Here is a 23,108-nt window from a genome sequence, read left to right on the forward strand (position 1 = left end):
GTAACACCAAAATATGATTCAGTATTAGAGAGCTTGAGAGCAAAAAGATAGTATATATGGATGTGTCATCCACATTCTGTATAGATTTAAATTGTACTCTTTATATTAATTAAGAAAATGTTTTAGCTTGTACTTTAAACATTGTTTCTTGTCAGGTTGTGTTATACTGACAGCAAATGGTTAATTAAAGGCACTGGTTGCTCTGTAGGTGTTTGAGCTTTGTTCTTCAGCAATTTAGTTACAGGTTGGTGGCTTTGGTTTATAACTGCCCTGTGCCAGCATGTTGCCTCTGTCTTGGAAAATAGAACTAAAATTGAAAGCAGCAATCGGACAACAGCACAACTTTATTAAATTGCCAAGCGATTGCCCTGTTTATACAGGAAATGGATCCTAAAGCAGTGGCTGCCTGTTTTGTGTCCAGAAGAGGTGGTTGGTAGGAGATTGGCTTTTCCAAATTTGAAATATTTCCATTATTTTTAGTGTATTCAGTTTAATAGGCCAGTAAGATGTCAATTGCTCTTCCTGCACTGTTTCGCTTCAGTGTTTCAGCAGATGAGGATGTTGGCACTGTGCTGCCAAGTCAGGTGGAGCGGAGTGGATTAGGTTAAGCTGTTACAGGTGCGTGCTGCATCTTGTGCAAGGGAAGTGCTCTCTGCTCCCTTCCATTTGCTCATGTATGGGAATGAAGAGGCTGCAGGTTGCTGTCAGTGTGCATTAAGTGTGATCTGTGCTCTTCATGCTGTACTCACTGTGCTGAGCACGTAGAATTGTTGGAAGGAAGAAAAAATATATGAGGAGCAATCTTCTGATACTTCTGTGTGCCTTCAGATCTCTGGCAGCTTGTTGTAGCCAGTAACTCTCATGGTAAAGAGAGAAAAGGTGGGCCTTTAGGATGGCTCAAAAAGAGGAGCACATGTGAGGAAGATAAGAGTACAGGGGCAGGTTGTGCATGAATAGGAAGTATTGCATCTCTGAGAGCAAAGTTCCTTTTAGTATCTGTGCTCTGATCTAAGCCTAACAATAAAAAAATGAACTGTGAAACAAACAAAAAAAAGATGCAACTTCGCAATGTCTTTGGTTAGTATTTTGAACTGCCTTAATTTCGCACAGAAGCATAAATGGAGTAACAGAGTTTATAACTGACTCGTGGAAGGTCGTGTAGGGACATTCTGTCAGATTTGGAAACAGAACCCAATTGTTTGGAATCGCATCAGTGTGCACAAGGGTTTCCCCTCCTCCCTCCTGATGGCCTCTGTTACACTACAGCACATCAGTGCATGTTTCCATTTACATGGGGGCAATGTCCAGAGGGAGTGCAGTATGTTGCTTGTGAAAGCATGCACCTGAAATTGTCATTAAATTCATTAGCAGCCATTCTTTTTAAAGACCTCAACACATCTGTTCTTATAGGAATGTTTGACACTAATTTTCAGTCTTGTAAACTTGTGTGCAGTTACACAGTGCTCACAGTGTGGTCTGTCTCATTGCTGGTGGCTATTGCTTTCTTGGCAGGGGCTCTAGATGATGTTGCTCTTCTTTCCCTTTAGTGAAAGCAGTCTGTGTTTGACAGCTCTGGTGTCTGAAATCTTATTTATCTGCAGAACAGCGGGGTGGTAGCTGTGCAGACGTTGTCCTTACTGAAGTAGCAAGACATTCTTGAGGGATAAGGATGCATCTTGATCTGTCTGTGCCTATGCTCAGCCCTTAATTAGTAACTTGGAGTCAAAAGGGCCATCGTGTGGTTTTTATTTCTTGTTACCCAGTAGGAAGTGACTGGTGGGCCCTCAGTTACTCAGTGCCCAGGCTTGTGTGTAATTACTGAGCAGGCTGACTGTGGAGCACAGCTATCTTTTCCTCTTTAGCATTAGCAGTACTGTGAAGCTGTTCCTTCCCCCCCACCTGCTTACCCCAAATCTGAGCACCTTGATGGAGATGTGTTGGCTTGGTCACAAGAACTCTCCCTCTCCTCCACCCTGAAGTAAAGGGGAAGTAACTGCTGAAATTGTGACAGTAGACACAGCCTCTGCATGGTTCCTCCCTTTTCCTGATCTCTCTGGTGAGGCAGCAGCTGCAGACAGACTTCATCTTGTGTGGGTTGTGCAGAAAGCCCTCTGCAGCTCAAAACTTGCACCGAGCTCTTGGAGACCAGAAGCAGTGTTCAGTGCAGGAGTGGTCGTGGTGCGCTTCTGTAAGTGAGGTTGCATCTGAAGTGCCTTTCAGCCCACCAGCCCATCACCGTGCCCTTCTGGTTGTGCTGGAGAGGCTGCAGCAAATGCTTTATCTGCTTAGAGCTGGGTGGTGAAATAAAAGTTAGCATGCTTCTTCCAGGTGGGTTCTTTGTGAATTCTGTTTATTACTGAAAGCAGAACTCTAAGCTTTCCCTGGTGTTAGAGGGAATGCTTTTTTTTTCTTTTTTTTTTCCCCCTTGGGTAAATAAGAATCTGTGCCACTTCTGCTTGATACTTAAGCAGTGAGCAACACCATTGGTAATGCAAGCTCCTAATGCTGTCACCAGAAGCCCTGCAGGAATACTTTCTTGCAGAGAGTAGATTTGTTACTAACATGTAGATATTTTAGGAAATGGGGGGAGGGGGGAAAGATGGAGAATCGTTTGCTAGAGAATTTCAACTTTGAAATGTGAGAATAGTATTCTGAAAGTGAACCTGTAAAACTCAACAATCTGTATTAACATGAAATGAAATTGGTTACCAACCCGCTACCTGCCAACTGGCTGAACTGGTAAAAACAAATTTGTTATACTCTGAAAAAGATTGACCGTTTATAGAGTGATTTGCCTGAACTAGATCTTGTGTGAAGATAGCACATGTGTTTGTGACACAGCCTTCCCTCCCTCTTCCTTCCTCCCTCTCCAAAAAACTGCAACCAACCAGCCACACACATTATTCCTGCAGCAGAAGTTAAAGAGCACATGTCCCTTCCTGCGTAAGGAGGTTCTGATAGCATGAACTATTGAAGAACTCAGGGAGAAGAGACTTGGATTTGCTTTCCTAATTGTATCATGACTTCTTAGACAGATAGGAGTAAAAAGTGGTGATGTTACAGCTTTTCTTAAGAAAAGCATGAGGGTTTCCCAGGACTTGGATAGATGCCGATCTAGAATTGGACAAAATGTTCTTACACGGTGGTCTTAAGGCTATAAATAGTTTGAAGAAAAAAGTGATTCATTTACTACTTGAATCGTAACAATTCTTATATATCCTTGGAGGTTTAAGAAAAGAAAAAAAGTGGTTCTGGATAATCCCGGGTGTGTATGCAGACTTGCCAGAACTCCTTGAGAGCAGCCTGACTGAGAAGGGCTTACAGCTCATGGCAGATGAAAAACAACATAAGCCAGCAATGTGTGCTTGCAGCCCAGAAGGCCAACAGTATTCTGGGTTCCATCAGAAGAGTGATGACAGTGGGGTGAAGGAGGTAATTGGCCCTCTCTACTCTGCCCTTGTGAGACCTTGGCTGGAATACTGTGTCCAGGTCTGGGGCCCTCAGCACAGATGTGGAGCTTTTGGAGCAGGTCCAGAGAACTGCTATGAAGATGATCAGAGGGCTGGGGCACCTCTCCTGTGAAGACAGGCTGAAGGAGCTGGACTTGTTCAGCCTGGAAAAGAGAAGGCTGCCAGGAGACCTCATTACAGCTTTCCAATATTTATAGGGAGATTATAAACATAAGGAAATCAACTTTTTACATAAGTAGATAGTGATAGGACAAGGATAAATGGTTCCAAACTAAAGGAAGGGAGATCAAAATTAATGTCAGGTGGAAGCTTTTCACTGAGAGAGAGGTGCTGGAACAGGCTGCCCAGAGAGTTATGGATGCCCCATCCCTGGAGGTGTTCAAGGCCAGGTTGGATGGGGCCCTGGGCATCCTGGTCTTGGAGTTGATCCAGTGGTTTGCAACTCAGCCTGTGGCTGGGGAGTTGGATCTTGATCATCCTTGAAATCCCTTCCAACCCAACTGATTTTTATTACTTTTGGCTACTTTTATGCCAGTGTTTCATGTGAGAGTGTTTTTCCTAAGCTCTATCAGGCAAGTACTTGTTTTTTGTTTGTTTGTGGGGTTCTTTTGTTCTCCTCAGCTATTCTTTCACCAGATGCATATCTTTGCTTTCCTCCTCTGGTCTCTCTGTTGTACTGGGGGAGCCAGCAAATCTGCCAACCAGTGTTTTGTCCTGCAGCAGTCATTGTCAGTTGAGCATCTTAGTTGGTTTTATTGTAGAAGGCGTACTTCAAATTAATACTTAAACTGTGATTTCAGTGAAGCAATTTCATGTTTTCTGGAGCCTAAGATAAGAAAGTGCCAGAGTGAAGCAGACCAGAGAACAAGGTGTCCAGGCAGTTGCGTCAGACTACTGCAGTAATGTCTGCGTAGTTGCAGATTGCCATGCCATGGATTGTCTTTTCCCATTACTACAGCAGATACAGTTGTCACTGGTAAGCTTTAGGGACATAATAGCCAGCAAAATTTCTCTTTCCAGGTGCTTCTCCTAGGCTGTGATTATAATCTGAGTTTACTGATTTTTCTCCACTCATTGAAGACTCTTGTCAGTTTGCTGCAGGTCTTTTTTGTAGGCCTTTGCTTTACTCTTCTCCTGGTATCAAATACTTGGTGCCAAATACTGTGGACTGTACTTTTTTTATTTTTGTACTTTAATGTAATAAAATTTTATATTATTATAATATTTTGCTGTCATTGCAGCTTCAGCCTCTGAAACAGATGGTTTCTTTTGGGCTTGCTCTCTACCTTGTTGACTTTCAGTCTCTTTTCGGCTCTCATCTGAAAACCATTTCTACCATGTCTATTTCTTGTAATTAATCTCTCTATTATTTAATTGCATATTTTACTGCATTGCAGTTTAAATTATGCAGCTATTTTTCATGATGCCTTTCAGACAGCTTCCAGTGGCATGGGTTTGAATAGCAGCTCATCACATAAAACTGCAGCTACTGAAGGCATTTGTATACATTTCTCTTTCAGATTATCCTTAATGGCCCAGAGTTGGGATTAAGGCTTTGACTGTGGTTTGTAACCACCTGGGAATGAGGGGATGAATAGGGTACAGAGAAACAGAAGGCAGCTCAGAAGATGCTGTGTGCACGGAGACTAACTGTGTTTCTGTCTACTAGTAAACCTTTTGGGAGGCCTCTTGAATATTTGCTGCCAAGCCTTTCATTGATAAGAAATCTTTCTTGTTTAGAAAGCTGATCCTCTTGTTAATGTGAGACCAAAGGGTGGAAAAGAGTTGGTAAAACCTTTGTTTATGGGGCTTTGAATCTCTTAACAGTGAGGGGAAGGTGGTCATATCAGGAGAAATGGTGTTCTCTTAATGTATGCCAGTGGATATGGACTGGCATAGCAGAGTTGGACCTAATCCTGAAGAGTTTTTATAAAAACGATTACAGCCTCCAGGGTTCCCCTGTGAGTCCTTGTGGCGGGTGGCTTGGACGATGCTTCAACCAAGGTCCAGGGAGCACCAGACTAACAAATAGACAGATGATGGATTAATGCGCTTATGTTGGCAAGACCCTTGGAGACCTGGCTGGAAACTGTTTGGCTTTTGATTTGCTGGCTGACTTACAGGACTTCTGAATCTCTGGGAGGAGCTATTGTTTCTGTGGTGCAAACTCATGGCCATAGCTGTATTAGATAAAATGTGTCCGCTTTAGAAGCGCTTGGCTCTGAGAGGGCTCTCTTCAAATACCGTGGGTGTGTTTCCTTCTGCAGCATACAGTATGTTCTCTCAGCACTGAAATGATCTGGTTGCTGCAGTAATGCTAAGACTTATTGGGAGTGATGCAAGTACATGCTGTCTTAAATGGCAGTGGATTCCTTGTATCTAATTTCTGAGATGCCTTTAACTTTGTGTGCTGGAAAAATTTATTCTTGCCTTGGAAGTAATTGAAGCTACAAAGTAATTCTTACTTTGTAAGAAGCCTTGTATTGCTTGAATGGTGGGCTGCGTCATTTCTAGATGTGTATTTCATTCCTCTTTGGCAATCTGGCCTTTATACTGATGGAGAAGAATAAAGATCAATGGAAAGATTTCTAGCACACGTTTTCTCTTTGGAAACCTGTGCATGAACAAGAACTGTAAAATGAGCTACTGTCTATGCATATTGACTATTCAGTGTCTGAGGAAAGTATTTGTTGTAATTGTGAGAAGGTTGAAAACTGGGGATGGTGGCCAAGCACGCGTGTATGTGGTATCTAAGGGTTGGTCAAAGTAAACTGTCGCTGCTGCTTAGAGAGAAGTTGCTGGTTTTGGTGCTGAATATGGAAGTAGGGGGGAGTGATTCGAGCATATTGTAGAAAAGGCTTTAAGAGTTGATGAAGAATAATCAATGTTGAGTACTAAATATCAAATATAGGAATGATCTGAAGGATTGTTGAAAAGTGAGTGGAGGGTCATGAGCAGCTCTGCAAGTTTTTGGGAGAAGTAAAAGTGGAGAGGAATCGGGATGTGAATGTAATCCCACTGCTGTGTGCCTGTGTTCAGTCACTTCGTCTTGTGAGTATGGTAGTACAACAGCAAAAGGAACTACTGTTACTAATTGCTTGCTATCAACCTTGGACAGCTAGAGGGGTAGCTTTACATTTTCTTCCCCAGATTGCAGTAAGGGGTTACTGCAGCACTGGTGGGAGTGGGGGAATATGAGCTGAAGTAGGTACTTAGTGGCTGTATGATATCCTGCTAGGCCTGGGGGGAATGAGTGCAGGGAAGGCTGTGAGTCATGCTCATCAGTCTCATAAAGCAGGAGGCTTTTTGAAATTGGCCTTGGAGAGGAAGAGGTGTTTAATGGAGCAGTTATGAAGGAGTTATGCAAATACAGAACATAAATAATGAGCAAAAGATACTAAGTTCTTTGCCACCTCAGAAAATGAATAAATGCCAACCAGCTACTGCAGAAGTTGAGTAAAATGCATAATTGTTGAGTGTAATGAGTACAAAACTCCGGCCATCCGCTCTGATAAGAAAATTCTCCTTTTCTGATTAGGAAAACAAATTTTTCTAGCTGTTGGAACAGAAGAGTGTTTTTCAATTTCCTTTCAAAAAGTGACAAATTTAGAAACTGAAAGTCAGCTTTTCTTATAACGCCTGGTTGGGAACAGAGGTAGTACAAAAATTAGCTTTGCTGTAGATGCTAACTTAGCTTTGCCTTGGATGTATCTTCAGTGTTTAGGCCTGTTTACTTACAAGTCTTTCCTCTTCCATCCTCTTATACATTCAGGATTTCATTTGCTTGTAAATAGTGAAACTCTTCAGTAAAATTGAAAGCACGTCCATAGGGCGTAACTTTGCTATTAATACAGCCACTGCTTTTTTTTTTTTTTTTTTTTTTTTTTTTTTTTTTTTTAACATTAACAAGTTTCAAACAGGATCATGGAATTGGGATATCCTAAGTTGGAAAGGACCCGCAAGAGTCAGCACATCAGACTTTGATAGACTGTCCTATTCTGTAGTATTGCTGGACTCAACAAGCACCTCCAATCCATTTGTGAGGAACAGGTCTGAGTTTGTACTTAGGATTGCTTTTATCTGCCTTTTCTCCAGGCATCTTGTAAATGTTTTCCTTCAGACGCTGTGCCAGCACAATTCCCCCTCCCATACATACATATATATGTGTATGTGTGTGTGTATATAACCCCTTAATTTGTTATTTTATGTATGTATATGTTTCCTATTGAAAAACTTGCTTTCTGTCTTCTGTTGGTTTCTCTAAGTTTTGCATGTTGCTGTGTTTGGGGATGGCTGTATTTGTTTTTGCTGCTTACTGGCCTATTCACGTCTTTCTTTGCAAGGAAGAAGTGGTGTGTTACTGTCCATTCCTCTCTCTCACTTTGCTCTTCTCCATTTTCCTGAACCATCTGTTGTGGGTTTTTTTTTTGTTTTGTTTTGTTTTTTTTTTTTTGATGAGCTGAATTCCTACTTGCTGCAATTGAAACAGCTCAGTGCTGAAATGAACTGAAGTATGTAAGGTTTCTGAATGCTGTTGCTAACCTTAGGCTTGAATTTTAATTTTATGAGAAGTAATTATTTAGAGAGAGGCTGGATGTAATATGCTTCTTTATCTGACAAGTACTGTCAGATGAAGAGTATACAGTTAGGCCCAGGCTGCACAAAAGCCTAAGTAGTATTAGTAATTCTTTGTTGTTTTTCTCTGCTTACATGCAAGTTCTTGTTTGAAAATAAAACAAAATTTAAAAAATTCGTTCTGATTGCAGTTTACTTTATTAGCATGAGATCACTGTTGAGCTTGTAGTAAATTGGTGAATAGTTGTTAGTGATTAGGGTCTTTTTTTTTTTTTTCCTGAATCTCCAAAATGTATTGAATCTCTTGGTTTTAGGCCTGCTTCTAAATATCTCTTCAAGAAAAGAGAAGCAGTGTCTTGGGAAGTGAAGGCAGATGTTGGAATATGTGAAGACATCTGTAGGCCACAAAACAAAGTGAATCCTGATCATGGGTAGAGATACAAATGTTATTTTCTATTTTTTTTCAGACTGAAGAAGACTTAAATGGGCATGGAATACTACAAAGTATTCAAAGACAATTTCACCCTGTAATGGTCATTACTTTCTTTTTTAAAAATATTGTGATGGTTGGGAACTGGTTTAACAGCAGCTGCCCATGTTTTACTTAAGGAGGCTGTGTTAACAGTGACTCTTCAGCGTACCAGTTCTTCCTGAATTAAAGGAACTTTTGCAGTCACTATTTGAAGGTCTGACTACTCCTTAGCTCTGTGTTGTAGTGTGTTGTGGTTCTTCCTGGAGCTGACCAGGGCAGAGCGTAGCTGAGAGCCTGCTTGCTTTTGCTGCCTGCTCTTCTGCAGATGCCAGTATTTGGTTTGTTGCTCTCTCTCGAACAGCACCTGGGACTGCCCTGTTGTATGGGTTCAGATTGTTGTTGGCATAATTGCATTTGGAATATCTGTAGTTTCCTCTGGGTTTCTGGCTTGCTGGTGAGCCTGTCCTTGTTAGATGAGCTAAAACTTGTAGGTGGATGCTGGCACTTAAGCAAAGTAAACAGCCATTTTAATTTCAAGCCCTATTACAACCAGAGAACAAAAGATCGATATTTGAGAGACAGTCTATAAGGAAACAAATATTGTCTGTTGCCTAGCAAACTGGAATAATTATTCGCTCCCATAGTCTTGGGTAACTTCCTTAGCTCTAAAGAGGAAAGATCTCTTTGGAAGCACCATGGGCTTTTCTTCCAGGCCTCTGGTGGCATTAGGTGGTTGGAGCTGTGGTTCATGGATGTCTCTGTCAGAGCCCTGCTTGGTTAGCTCCAAGGGGATTAGCGTGTGCAATGATGTGATGTCATAAGGCAAGTCATAGGCATTGCAAGGAAGTTGGGAGCCTAATCTTGGAGCAACTGTAAGCACTGATGCTGTGTAGTGCTTTACAGGAATGGAAGAAGTGGTTTCTGCCCTGGAGCTTGTGTGGTCTGTATCATGTAAAACAAGAAGATAAAACCCAGTAGACCAAATTTGTTAAGTTTGCTTCATATGCAATCTCAAAGCCTTATTGAGTGCTCAAGGGTTGTGTGAAAATGACACGTGGGCACACTTCTGTCGCTTTGGTTCACTGTTGCATGCTGGTTTTGTTGTATACACAGACGCTAACAACTGAAACATTACAATATGCTTTGCCAACACGTATGTTTACTCTGACATCCCTATTGGATTTGGCAGGAGAACTGAAAACTAAGCTTTAAACACTATAGAGAATTTTCTTTTTCCTTTTTAAAAATAAGAGTAGTTTAGTCCACAGCCGACACGAACAGTATTTCTCCCTTTGACAGAGAATGCTGCTAACAGAGCAGCTGGCACATATCTTCCCAGGCTCCATCTGTCAGAGTCGGCATGGCTTTGTAAATCGCTCTCCCATTGGATAGTTTAGTTTCATGCTGTAACGTTCACAGCCTGGATTAAAATGGAATTTCTAAGTTGATTTTTTTTAAAAGTTATTTACTGTAAAATAGTGGATTTTTTTTTTTTTTAGTTTCTTTTCTTTTTGTAAGCTATTTCTGCCCTTGTTTACAGAGCTATTGAAGTCTGTGGCAGAGTATTGTGAATGCCACATCTTGTGGACTTGTCTTTTTTTTAAAAGTAAAATCACAGATGACAGTAAGGCAGTTATTGGAAGCTTAATCTCAAAGACCCCAATCTGTGCCTAGTATGCAGGTCAGAATGGACTGGAATCTGATAACATGTCTGTGTGCCTGAGAGAAGTAAATAGTTTTTTTTAAAATATTGGTGTAGGTATTGCAATCATCACATGTTTTTGTTATCAAGACTCAAAAGTTTGGATTGCTGTGGTGAATACGTGTGTATGTGTACTCCTCACACTCTCCTTTGGAAAGAATATCTCTCCTTAATGAAAAAATCGTTCTCTCTGTCTTCCATGAAATGATAATGATTTGAAAAATTGAGTCTCTTCTTTTTACAGTTAATCAAGTGAATGAAGAGCAACTTTCAACTGAAAGAAGATCTGCAAGGACTAAGACAGATTGGCTAAATTGGTTTCAGTCCATAGAAATGCTAATTTGCTATCAAGACTATTCAGGACAGGTCAGGGGGATATTATTGATGGAAATGAAGGATTTGTTTCTAGCTGATTGTCCAGCATACACAGGATTTGGGGGAAGGGCCTGTTTGAAGCAGAGCTTGAGCTAGACAGCGATTGGTAAGCAGTTCTGTGTGTTTGTCACACTGCAGTAATTTGGTATCTGTCTTATTCTGTAGCTGACTAATCAGTGATTTTTGACAAATAGCATTTCTAAAAAGAACAGACTGAAATCCTGCTAGTGCATTTGTAGCTGGTGGGTAATCATCTCATTCAAGGCTGGTGCCTTGAATGAATGCCAGCTTTGTTGTGCAAGGTGTTTACCTGAGGAGGAGAGATTCAAGTTCTACCAGTTCCTCTGCTTTGGGATAGCTGAGTTACTGCGTCTTATCCTGGAGAAACTTAGTCTAAATACTATATAATACCACTGGGTTTTTTTTTGTTTGTTTGTTTTTGTTGGTGCTGGAGGTAAGTTGAGAGGATTTGAATTGTAGTTGTTACTCTGGCTGTCTTTATGGAGGGTTTCTTCCTCAGTAGTTAGGAATAAGTATTTTGTACTGCGTGGACTTGAAAGCATTTCATCATCCTGGTTTTAATTTTGGGGTTACTGTAGTGTGAGGAATCTTAGGTTTAAGAACAGTTCTGAATGGTTAAGCATGCTTCTGTGCCTTCTTCACGCTCCTGAAGCAGCCAGTTATTTCAGTGGCTGAGAGCTCCCATACTCCTGCTTGACGCTGCTCCACGCTGTGCAGGGGGAGCTGCACAGTCTTTCTTCCTTGCTTTCACTGCCAGTGTAAGGAATGACTGCCAGTCCCCTGGAGAGGCCTTGGGTGGGACGTGGACGTGGTCAGTGGCTGCAGTGCATTGCAATTAATAGCTCACAGGCATTGGGTTCTAAAATCCTGAGTTTTCAATACCTCGCAGGAATTCAGAAATGGTAGTAAGGTACAACAAAATCACAAGTTATGACGAGTGACATTAGTAAAGTGCTTGAATATTTTTCTACTGCCCAGATTGTATTAACAGTTTCAATGTAAACTAGTACTGCTGTTTGCATTGTAGGTTGTTAATGGAGATTCACCTGTGCTCTGGAACATGTGTGGTTTTGCCTTTAGTTCCCCCTTGGTGTGGAGATCACCAGACTGTGCTTGTACTGAGTTGTTTTCAGACTTTGCTCATTCTGAGCCATAACCTGCTCCCTGTCCTCACGTACATGGGTTTGTTTTAAATTTCCCACAATTGTTTACTGATGATAGCAATGATATGAAGAGCAAAGTAGGTGGTTCCAGTCAGGGGAATACTGAAAATGGCTGCTTTGGGGATGATTCTATTGAAGACAGACAGCAGATGAAGTGTGCTGGTGACCCTCTGAAATCTTAATTGTGGTGCTCTGGGATGTCTCGTGCCACTATGTTGAGCAAAGCTTAAATTTCTGAACCAAGTCTCCTGATGACTTGCTTCATTTTCTGATGAAGAACAGTCTAACTTTTAGGCAGGCAAACACTGGGCCTAGTTGTACTAGGATCTGTGGATGCTGAGGAATAGTGTGTTGTCCCCTTGAAGTAATCTCAGTCTACTGTACTGGAGAGAGAATTCCTTCAGTGAGATTGCTGCATGGCATGAGTGTGGTAAGCCTGTTCTAGGAGGCACTTGACACAGCCAGTTCCTACTCTGTTCTTTCTCTGGACAGTATATGTCAGAAGTGCAAGCAACTCTCATTTGTCGATCTTAAGGCCTTAGTCTCTGCTGCTGTTCTGGAATGATGTATATCCTTTAAGGCTGTACCTGTGATGAGAGAAATCCTGAATGCTCCTTAGTGAGTACCTGCTAGTAATAACCACAGTGAATTCAGATATCTTTGGATGGCTTCCAGGTAAGTAGTCGGTTACTGAAAGTTCTTTGGAGTATCTAAAATTGTGGCATCTGCAGCTGTGACTTACCTATTAGACTTTCTTCTCTTGCTGATATAGTTAGCTGTCAGTAACAACCTGGAAGGTCCACCACAATGCAGCCTGTTAGAATGGTTTGTAAACAACCACCCGGAGCTATGGGTAAGAGGGAACCTGTATTTGTGGACCACCTCTTTATATCAGTAGTAGCACCTCAGTTATTTACAGTGACCTCTGGATTAACGGTCCATAATAGCCAATTTAAATTAGGCTTCTGGCTCAGAGTAGATAAACATTATCTAGTGCATGTGGCATATTGAAACCTTTGAGACACATTACTGCAGCTTGAATGCAGAATATTTGCTCTAAGCTGAACATATGTTGCAAATGGTGTAGAAATGTGCAGGCCTTTTGCCAATAGCAGTCAGAAGTTTGGGGGGAAAAAAAAGCCCTTAAGACTGTCGTTCAGCTTTGGGTTACTAAAGGCTTTATCAAATCAGTGAAGTGGCAACATCAAGCTCATATAAGCTTCTGAAAGATCTGTGTAATGTTACAAGCTCTTGTTTTAGATAGGTTTATAAATAATTTTGTCTGCGGGGGGGGGGGGGGGGGGGGGCACTTTCCAGAGATATTTGGAGAGGTTAAGTATTGATAACAAGGAGTCTCCAAGTCAGTGCCCGGATGCGGTGTTTTTACCACTCTGTAAGCATGTTTCTAAAATTCTGCAAAAATGGCATGCTGTAGGTTATAGCTAACTTAAGCTAAAAGATTTGGCTGATTGTTTTTAATAAAAGTTCATTCTAGGCTTTGTCAAGATCAAAAATCAGAGCTAAAGTGGTAAGACCTTTGTGAAAGGAATCAGAATTTTGAAACCAATCGTAGGATCTTATAGCACTAGGAGGAAGTCTGCACTCTGCAAACTTGAAATGTAGATAAATGACAACTTGAACAAAAGAGAATGTAAATGGGTATATTGATGATCACTGAATGGTGCAGTTTTATTCTGCGAGTGCTGGTATGTGATAGAAACTGCTAAATCCTTGTAGCAACCGATCATAGTAACTCTAATTTTCTCTTTAATCTGTTGATGAAAGGTAGGAGATGCTTCTTAAATGAAGATAGCCAAGGTGCAGAACTGAGCAATTATTCCATGCTTGGTTTGAAGCAAAGGTAAATGTACTGCAGCACTGAATTCATTAAAGGCATCCTGAGTGATAACAGTGAAGGCATATAAAAGTGACTGCAGATTTGTTCCTCTTGTTTGGTTGCAGAGAGTGATTGGGCCCTTGAACAGAATGCCAGCATCTGAAAGGTGTCAGGTGCTGAATAATTAACAGCTCTGTTTAGCTTAGTGATTATTGGGCAGCTTTAGGGCAGTGCTCTATTAGTAGTTTATTATGGGTGATTTTTTTAAGAGTTGAGGTTGCACAAAGTCCGGCCATTCAAGATGGAAAATGTGGAACAACATATGCCACGTGCTCAGGAGGCAAACTAATTCATTCCTAGCAGGCTTGTTGCAGTGTGTGATCCAGTGAGCTGCTTTCTGACCTTTGTCAAACAGAGCCTGGTCATTGCTTTCTTACAGGGAATTTCAAGCACAGAAAGTAGGATGGAAGTGGGGAAAAGAGAAGGCAGGCTGGAGAAAAGGTAATAAGAGTATGGACCAGCATGCAAATGCCTGCCTTCTGAAGATGCTTTGCAGTGTGAGCTGATGTGATTTTGGAGGAAGCTGGTACATGTAGCTGCATGCTGTATCAACTAGAAAATGGTGGGAATTAGCTGAGTGAGAAAGCAGGGAGGGCAGATGGCTTGTCCGCTGCACAGACACTGTTCTGCGGATGTGCTTATGTGTGGGTGGTGTTTTGGAGGGGGTGTGGGAAATTGGCAACGCTGCAACTGGTTACTGAGTGTTGGACAGATTCCTCATTGTTTGGCCTTTGAGTGGTGCTGAACTGAGAAAGCAGTAGGTAAGATTTTGCTCTTCTATTATGGCAATTGCCTGGGTGTAAAGTCAGTTTTGATCACAATAACGTAGTTGTTTTTAGGAAGCATTGCTATACAAGTTTGGACTTGAGAAATATATGTGGTACGTGGTGTGAATGCCATGCTATTTTATCATCTCTGTCCCCTTGGGTTTTAGGAAAAGCAATTTCAGACGGCAGTTTTGCCATTCTGACAGGACTGTTAAGGATAAGCTGGAAATACAGGTTGCTTTTTAAGAGGAAAACTTAAAAAGCTGTGATTGTTTTGATTTAAATAATATTCAGTTTGCTACTAAATGACACTCGAACTTCCTTTCACACTGAGAACTATGGGGGAAGTAACAGTATCTTTTAAGTTATTAATACAAACCATAAAGTAATTCTGAACTGTTGGAAAAACAAATGAGTTGATAGCATATTGTCATCTCCAAATTTGAGTAGTTAACTGATGCTGTACAACTGATGTTGTACTAAAGTATCTAAAGGCATGTGAACATGTTTTATGATCTGTACTATTTCTAGTTTTTGCTTAGAAATGAAAATAGCAGTTCAATAATGCTGGAAATTCCTGCTTCCTCCTGCTGCTGCTCTTGGCTTTTCCCTCTCCACTCTTCATTTCCCATGCTGTGAAGCTTCTAGCATGTATCTTGTGGATACCAGCAGTTCTAATTAAACAGTGCTGAAGACTATGGGTCAAACTAGTTCTAATTTAAGCTGTTATTTAAATTACTGAGCTAAGTTGACTGAATTATCTATAAAGTTTGAAATATTTCTAATCTAGTAGGACATGAAATACATTATGTATCACAACTGCTCATCTAATCCTGCTGCCAAATTGCTCATTTGGGCAAATAACCAGAATTTTAGGTGTTTAGGCAATTGAGGACAAGGCATTTGCTCAATAAAACAGGAGAGTTGTTGTTGTTGTTGTTGTTGAAGCTTTCTCATTTGACAACAGCAACAGCGCTGTAGCTTTGTAATCAGTTGGTGTTCAGTTTAATAGTGTTCAGTTAAATCTTTAGTAAAATACCTTGAGTAAAGATTTCATATCTATTCAAACATAGATCTAAAGGTGGAATTTGCTGACTGGCTGTGTCTAGTTCAGTAGAAATTCTACTTCAGCTGTCTCTGAGGCTGCAAGCTGCACTTCCACCGTGCTGAAGGTGGTAGAAGTTCAGTTTGGAACACCTTGTTTTCTGTGGGTGCCAACTCAACACTGCACGTTGTGATTTTTTTTTTTTTTTTTGGGTCACTGCTAGTAATGATTTGAAGCTTCAAATGCCTCTTTGGAGAATCAGTGTGCTTTGGGAAGCTTGCCTCTTGAACTATAGTAGTTAACGGATCCTTCACTGTGAAGGCTTATTTCCAATGAAGTACTTGCTAAAATTTTCCGACATCTAGAAACATCAGTGTTCTTTTAAGGTGAAAAGTAGCTTTGTTTGTATTAAGAAATATTAACACTTTTTTCTCTTTTTTGCAGTAGCATGTTCTTAGTCCATGCAGTAGCTGTTCTACCCATTGGCAGCACATTGCATTAAACTGCTTCCTGTTGTTGAAAGTGTCTGTGAGTCTATTTGAAGGACGGCATTGGCTAGAAGTGTTCTATTACATGTCAGAACACTGCTGGGAACATTGATAATGGATCGAAACAAATCTCCTGGTTTGTGGGAGTGGGGCAGGAATTCATCCTTGTTTTAAAAAGAAATATATCTCTTTAGGAGATAGCATGGCATAGCTTGTGTTTCAGTATTTGTTGTGCAGTGAGTTTATGATATATACGATCAGTTTACCTTCCAATTTTCTCCTTAAAGCAAGAGAGACAAGAAGGTTTCCTTGTTAGTTCCCTTCATACTTAAGGGGCAGATTTAACACTGGTGGATGTTAACCTAAGACACTGAAGAAGCATGAGGTGAGATTCAGGAACAAATGGTAACTGTAACTGGACTGACTGTGGTACAAAGAAATGAAATGCAGGGTGGGTTCTCTGCTCTTCTATCAACATGTGATGTGGCTTGGCTGCTGCTGGAACTGATGACTGTGGGGCTGATGAGGTGAAAGAAGGCAAGGAATGTATGAAACGTGCATCTTTTGTGGATAAAGGTGAGGGTTGGAATGGGGTCAGAGAGGGGTAGAAAACAACATAAGGCTGGGTACTGCTGTGGGACACCTCAGGGGAAGGCAGGAGGAGAAGGAGGCTTAGGTGAGCCTTGTTCCCTGTGAGTGGGACCGCAGCAAGGATCTGCTCCTGGAGGTGAGTGGTACCTGAGCAAACAGGGCCAGCAGCAAGCTGGCAGCTGCCACGGAAGGCTTATTAAGCTTTCACATGAGGAGAGGTAATGTCACAATTGCTGCTCTGCTTCCCCTCTCTCCACTCCTGAGCCGCAGCAGCCTGCACAGCAGGAGGGTTGGCTTTGCAGGCAGCGTGTGTGGTGGGGGACACTGAACTGTGGGAAAATATTTTTCTATATTTAAGTTGTTTGGGCTGTGTGATCTCATAAGAGATGGTGAAAACTGTTTCAATGTTCCTGGGGAATTAGAGGCTTTTCCGGAAATGAAGGATGTGCAGGCAGGCTTTAGAAACCCATTGCTGATAAATCATGTGGTTTTTTTTTCTGCTGAACGAATTGCTTCTTGGCATGTAATATTATGGTTAAATAGCTCTCAAATTCTTTATTTCTACTTTTTTATTGAGAATTTTTGAATGTTGATGCAGACTGAGTACTTTGACTGCACAGTCAGATTTTCTCGATTACAGATCCTTCTAAATATAGGTTGTGTTTTTTGTTCCTGTTCTTTCCCCCATCTCGTACCCTTTTCCTGGCCTTAAGCAAACATCTTGTTCTTTTGTTTTACAGGCTCCAGATAAAAGGAAAGCATTAGAAGAGACCAAAGCCTACACAACTCAGTCTCTAGCCAGTGTTGCTTATCAGATCAATGCTCTGGCCAACAATGTACTACAGCTGCTGGACATCCAGGCATCCCAGCTGCGGAGGATGGAGTCCTCCATCAACCATATCTCCCAGGTAATCTTTCTTAATAGAGGTGTTATTTTCCCTCTTGTATTATTGAGAGATGGGTAGTTTATGTTGACTTATTTGAATTCTGTGATTAATGTGATTGAAAAGGGTAAGACTTTCTTCTTCTAATATTTATGAAAGCTGCTTTCTAATGATGATTGTGATAGAAATAAAACATATTCCTTACCAAGAAGTACTGGGACTATATTTGATTTAAAGCAGGAGTTAAGTTCCCAGAATCAGAAGCTGCAGTTGAGAGTGTTAGAGAGGATTTTATTTTCAAAGAAATCCAAATGTTTCATAACTGGAACTCAAAGGATCCAACTCAAAATGTTCTTTAGTGAATTTAAGACCTTTGTCGGTCAGCCAATACTGTGTTAGTAGTACATGTTAGACCAAATTTCTTAAATTTGAAGAAAAGTGCTCCTCGTGGACTTTGCTGTCTCCCTGTAGAGCCCTGATGACCTCTGTTTATTGCTCTTACACGGTAATCATGGTTTCCAAAAACTTTAAATGGCAGCTCAGCAGTTCCCTGAAAGCTGTCAGCCGGGGGGAGATTCCAGTGCATTCTTTTTTCTGGTAACAAACCTTTCTGAAACACTTGTTGACTCAGTCTGTTAAGACCTATGCAAAGTTAAAAGCTCTACTAAATATTTAGCAAGTAGTTGTAACTGAAACAGTTTAGGAGGAAGTACAATTGGTGTAAATGAATTTCTTGCTCTGTCAAGTATTGGGAGGTTTTGTGGTGCTAGGTTCAAGGCTACATATGAAGATGTGACTGCATAAAGGACTGAATCAACAAGCCTCACAAGCACTGCATGTTCTGTTACATTGAGCACATCTTTTCCTGTGTGTTTTAGAGCTACAGTGAATGAAGCAATTATTGTTCGATTTTCATTGGTTCACTGATATGACTAATAGTGAAAAAGCCAAAATGTTCGATACTAGCACAAAAGCTGTTAACCCTCTGTACTATTTGCTGCTTGAACTGAAGGCACTGTGCTGAAAGCTGTTGAGTCACCTGATACATGAACTGTTTGCTAAAGACTGTGAACAATCAGTGCTTTGTAGAGCTTTGAGGCAGTGTTTAGCAAGGTCACTCATAGTTTCTGCTGCTGGTTGGTCTTTCCTGAAATGAATTCTTGCTTATAAATGAACTTCGGGTGCTAATTTGTGGAGCTAAACTAGATATGGATAACGTATGCGTATTGGCTCAGCTGTTTGCTTTCAAGTATGGTTTTTTTTTTTTTTTTTTTTTTTTTTTTTTTTTTTAAGATATGCAGTTGAAACATTTGATCAATCTGCTGTGCAGTTGTTTGAATGACTGGTTCTAAATTCTCTGAAGTTTCCAGAGTGTCGTCTTTTCCCCTTGCTTATATCAATCATGAATATTTCCATGCCTCTGAAGCATAGGAGGATGAATGTATTTTCAAAACAGAATTCTTTTCCATGGAAGAAGTATTGCCTAGAAACACAGATCTGAGGCACTGCCAGTCAGCTCCTCAATTCTGGGTCTTGCAATACAGAGCAGATACCTATGGGATAAGGTACAATTTGCTAAAAAATATTTCTGGTAATGAGAACTGTGGAAGAAAATCCTGTGATTCTTTTTATTCGCAGTCAGTTTGTGTTTCCCTGCCACTTCTGTTGCTCAGTTCTGATGTGCAATTTCAGTTCTCTGTGCATGTTTTCCAGAATGAGTCTAGTCTAAATGACTGGACAAGCTAATCTTGACTAGTAGGCACTTGACATTTCTCATAGCTACGTACCTTCTTCAGTGGAAAAAATACTCAGGAAAAGTTAAATGGAGTGGTGTGTTCTGTTCTTGCTACTGAAACTTAATTGTACAGATGGAAAAATGACTTGTTTTCATTGGAAAAAATGAATTCAATTTCATTTTATTTTTTACTGAGAACAAACAAGCTTCACATGAAAAAATCGTTCAGGGATGAAGGAACACTGCAGTGAGCAGTTCCAGGAAAGGCTTCTGCTCTGGCTGCTGCATAGAAGCTAGACCAGCTGCATCTTCTGCAGTTATAGTTGTCTTTCCGCTGTAACCTGTGGGTCTGAGGTGGCCCGCACAGAACTACTTACTACGTCCACAATACAGAGTTTTGCACAAACAGCTCAGCTGTTAAATCCTTAGTATTGACTTTCAGCTTTTCCAGACTGTTCAGATATGGCAGAGCAGAGACTTGATTACTGCTGTGGAGAAATTGGCAAACCCTTCTGGTATATGAGAGCCTACTCATCCCGTTAGGCAGGATTTTAGGGAAAAGATAGCGAGTCTATATTTTAGACCATCTTGAGCTTCAAGGCTTTACTGAGGGCATTAAGGTGTGTGTGTGTGTATACACATATATACATATCTATATATATTTATATATCTCTCCAGGCCTCTGTACTACAAGTTTTCTGCTGCAGCCACAGTTACATCACATATTTGTCAGTTCCTGTTTGAGGTTTTAGTTTGGCTGTTCTGAAGACAAAAACATACTCAGAAGATTACAGGAATTGCTCAGCTGGTTGTGATGTAGGATGTGAAGGCAGATCCATGCTGTGATGTGCCCTCAACATTCCCTGTGGGACAATGGTAAAATGGCAGTGGAGGAAAGACCTGGGGCGTCCTGTCACTTTCTTAGCCACAGATGCTAGGTTGTAACAGAGCAGGGCTTTGTTTTGGTATTACCTTCAGAAGGAGTTACAAAAAAGCAATTTTCCTTAGTCTGAACAGCAGTACCTTAGTGTTTGCTTTCTTCTACTGTCTGAAATGTGAGGTATTTGGAATGGGAGCTATTTTCTTTCATAGAGAAGATGAATGAAAGCATAGACTGGACAGTGATGGAGTGAAACAGTGTCTGAGGGTCAGCCTGGAGTGGGAGATGGCAGGAAGGACCTCGGGCATCAAGGTGGGACAAGAATGAAGACCTTAGCATTTGGCATATGCTGTTTCTTAGGTGTTGGGCAATTCAAGTGTTGAATAAACCAATAATTTTTCATGTTGCTGGATGACGAGTTAAACAGGACATTGTGTACTTGTGCTCTGAATGCAGTTTGTGCTTCGTTATGGTTACTTTTTGTGTATTAAACGAGTTTAAGCAGTAGACTAGACACTTATGTTTGTTTGTTTCATTCTTGCATGGATCCCTGAATCCGTGAGTTAATACTTTGATAAATAAATCCTGTTGCATCTTTCTTTTTGCTCTGAAAATTGATGTCTTTTAGCAGAGGAGTTGAAAATTCAGCTCTTCCTAGCTTAAACATTTGACAAGGAAAACCTGCCTATCTAGAAATTTGGGCCTATGTTTTTTGCTCTTTTGACTTGCACTGTTTTGGTGGTTCCCCTTCTTCCTCTCGAAAATGAGAGCTAACTTAGGGAAATGTGCTTTAAGATACATTTTTGCTCATTCATTTCCATGGACTTGAAGTGAATGAAAATGAGACAGTTGTCAGAGGAGGAAGGTTGACAAGGGACATTCTTGTTTACAGTGCCAAAACTGGAAAATGTAACTGATCAGCACTTGCATTTATGTCTGAGCAGCTGCAGTACTGGATGTAGAAACTGCTCCTTTTTTTAAGAGATGATGTTTTGTACCAGGAGGCTCTTGCATCCCTTAAAACGTTAAATTCTCTTCTGCATCTGAAGCTGTTCTCTAATGCAAAATAAGAGCTGTTACAGAAAAATGTTCTCAAAGTGTACATTTCAATAGGAAAATATACATGCATCTTTTGTCACTGCTAAAAGTTAGAAGCTTTTGCAACTAAGACAATCACTTAACTAGTTTAGGAGAATCTTGCTGTCACTCTCTCATGTCTAATACAAGCATTGCGTGCAAGCAGAAAGCCAAATGCCTTTTGTACGGTATGGCTCTCTGGCTGAAGGCAGTGGCAATCCTTCTGTACACAGCTATTACCTTTTCTCACATTTCTGAACTTTACAGATGGAGACATCTGTCCTCATCTGCAAAGTAGCGGGACGTTTTCCACTGAACAGGTAACCAGCAAAGACCAATGTGGATGAGGCTTCAGAGAAGATCTGCCGGAGATCTTCTGAGGTGTGAAGGGGTGGGCTTCTAAGCAGCAGCGAGTTGAGAGCAGGCTGGCTTGTCTTTGATTCCAGGAAAAAAAGAATATGATAGGTCTTAGCTGCTCAGTAGGTCTTCACTGTTTGAAGAGAGTGATACAGTGCTACATGCAATGGGGATTCTTACTTAGTTTATGAGAAGGAGCTTTTCCTGAGTCTGTGTATGCCGCTCTTGGGTTAATGTGGTACCACGTGCAAGGGTTGTGGCATACAGTCACAGCACAGTTCATATTTGAAAGCCACAAAGTAGAAAGAGGGTAGAAAATGCAGTGAATCATCTGCTGATGAATGTTGACTGTTGTGCCTGGGAACAAGCAGTTATGTAAATACTCTGGTATTCCTATGGGAGATACTCACCAGATCCTCTTGGTGACAACTGTGGTTCCAAGGAGCAACTTTTACCATGTAACTACCTCTTTAAAAGGAAATGGGTTGCTTAATGTTCTGGTTTTGCTCTCTAACATGACGAGCATATGGGCTGAATAATGATTGGACTGTTATGTGGGAAGAAAATTAGTCAGATCTAGAACGTGGCTGGATGCTGCTAACAAGCAGGGTCAATATTGCATTGTTCAGAATAGTCTCTGGAGACCACTTGGAACATAAATTATGTCCTCGGCAAATCTGGGATAGTTCTTAAGTTAGCGAAGTTGGTTTGCATGCTGAATGATGGCACTTCAGTGCAGAGAAACCATGAGAACTGAGTCAGCAAAAATCTCTAGAAAGCCAGTGAGGTGCAGGGCCTGCACCTGAGGATCCACTGGTTTGTACAGGCTGGGAGGGCTGAGTGAGTCCTGGAAAGGAGCAGCTGTTCCAAGGGATGCTATGCTGGGAGAGGGAAATGGCAGTATGGGGCTGACTTGGAAAGAGTACAGCTGAAGGGAAGGGGCTGTCATCAGCCCTGCAATGAGAAGGCTTCACCTGGAATGCTGTGTTCAGATTTGTCATTCTTGCCTTGTTCAAGAGAGCCATAGGGAAACTGGAGAGAGTGCCAACAGTGAACTATTGAGATGGTCAGAGGCATGAAGCTACAAAGGGAGGCTGAGGACATTGTTCAGTCTGACAAAGAGGAAGCTAAACAGTGACACAGTGGTGTAGCCATCAGCTACTTGAGTCTGGCTCTGTCACATCTGTAGTTAGCCTCTCTTCAAGTGGCAGTGCAGAAAGAAGCAGGTTCTGACATGGAGCTTTTCATTATGGAAGGTGGTGCACCACAAGTTATTCAGAGGTGCAACTCTTTCCAGCATTCCACTGCAGTAGCTGGATTGACCCTAAAATCTGACTTGTCTTTGCAAGGTACATCAAAAGCTATAGGACCTAAATAGTGATGGGCAAGGGTGAAGATAGCTCAGGGAAAAAACACCACTCCATGTTTGCAAATCTTGTTAGCTCTGGTTCCATATAAACTTTCCCTGCCACACATCCAAAAGTGCATGAGGAGACCAAAGTGTTTTTGCAGGAACCAGAACAGCATCTAATGTATACATTAGTAAGATAATTTCTTATCTCTCATTCTCTTGAACTGACTTTGCTTGTCAACAGACAAATATTCCAAA

The 23,108-nt window shown here is 41.2% G+C and overlaps 1 protein-coding gene across 13 annotated transcripts in view; it reads left to right on the forward strand.

Annotated features, from left to right (window-relative positions):
* Positions 1–23,108, forward strand: part of ABI1 (abl interactor 1) — a 76,547-nt gene that overhangs the window by 5,435 nt on the left and 48,004 nt on the right. For all 13 annotated transcript variants that reach the window (XM_052694463.1, XM_052694464.1, XM_052694455.1 and 10 more), the window contains exon 2: positions 17,307–17,474. In XM_052694463.1, the coding sequence (XP_052550423.1) occupies positions 17,307–17,474 (168 nt within the window). The remainder of the gene's footprint in view (positions 1–17,306; positions 17,475–23,108) is intronic.

This window comes from Tympanuchus pallidicinctus, unplaced genomic scaffold (genome assembly GCF_026119805.1).
Source record: "Tympanuchus pallidicinctus isolate F22 unplaced genomic scaffold, pur_lepc_1.0 scaffold3, whole genome shotgun sequence".
Classification (NCBI taxonomy): domain Eukaryota; kingdom Metazoa; phylum Chordata; class Aves; order Galliformes; family Phasianidae; genus Tympanuchus; species Tympanuchus pallidicinctus.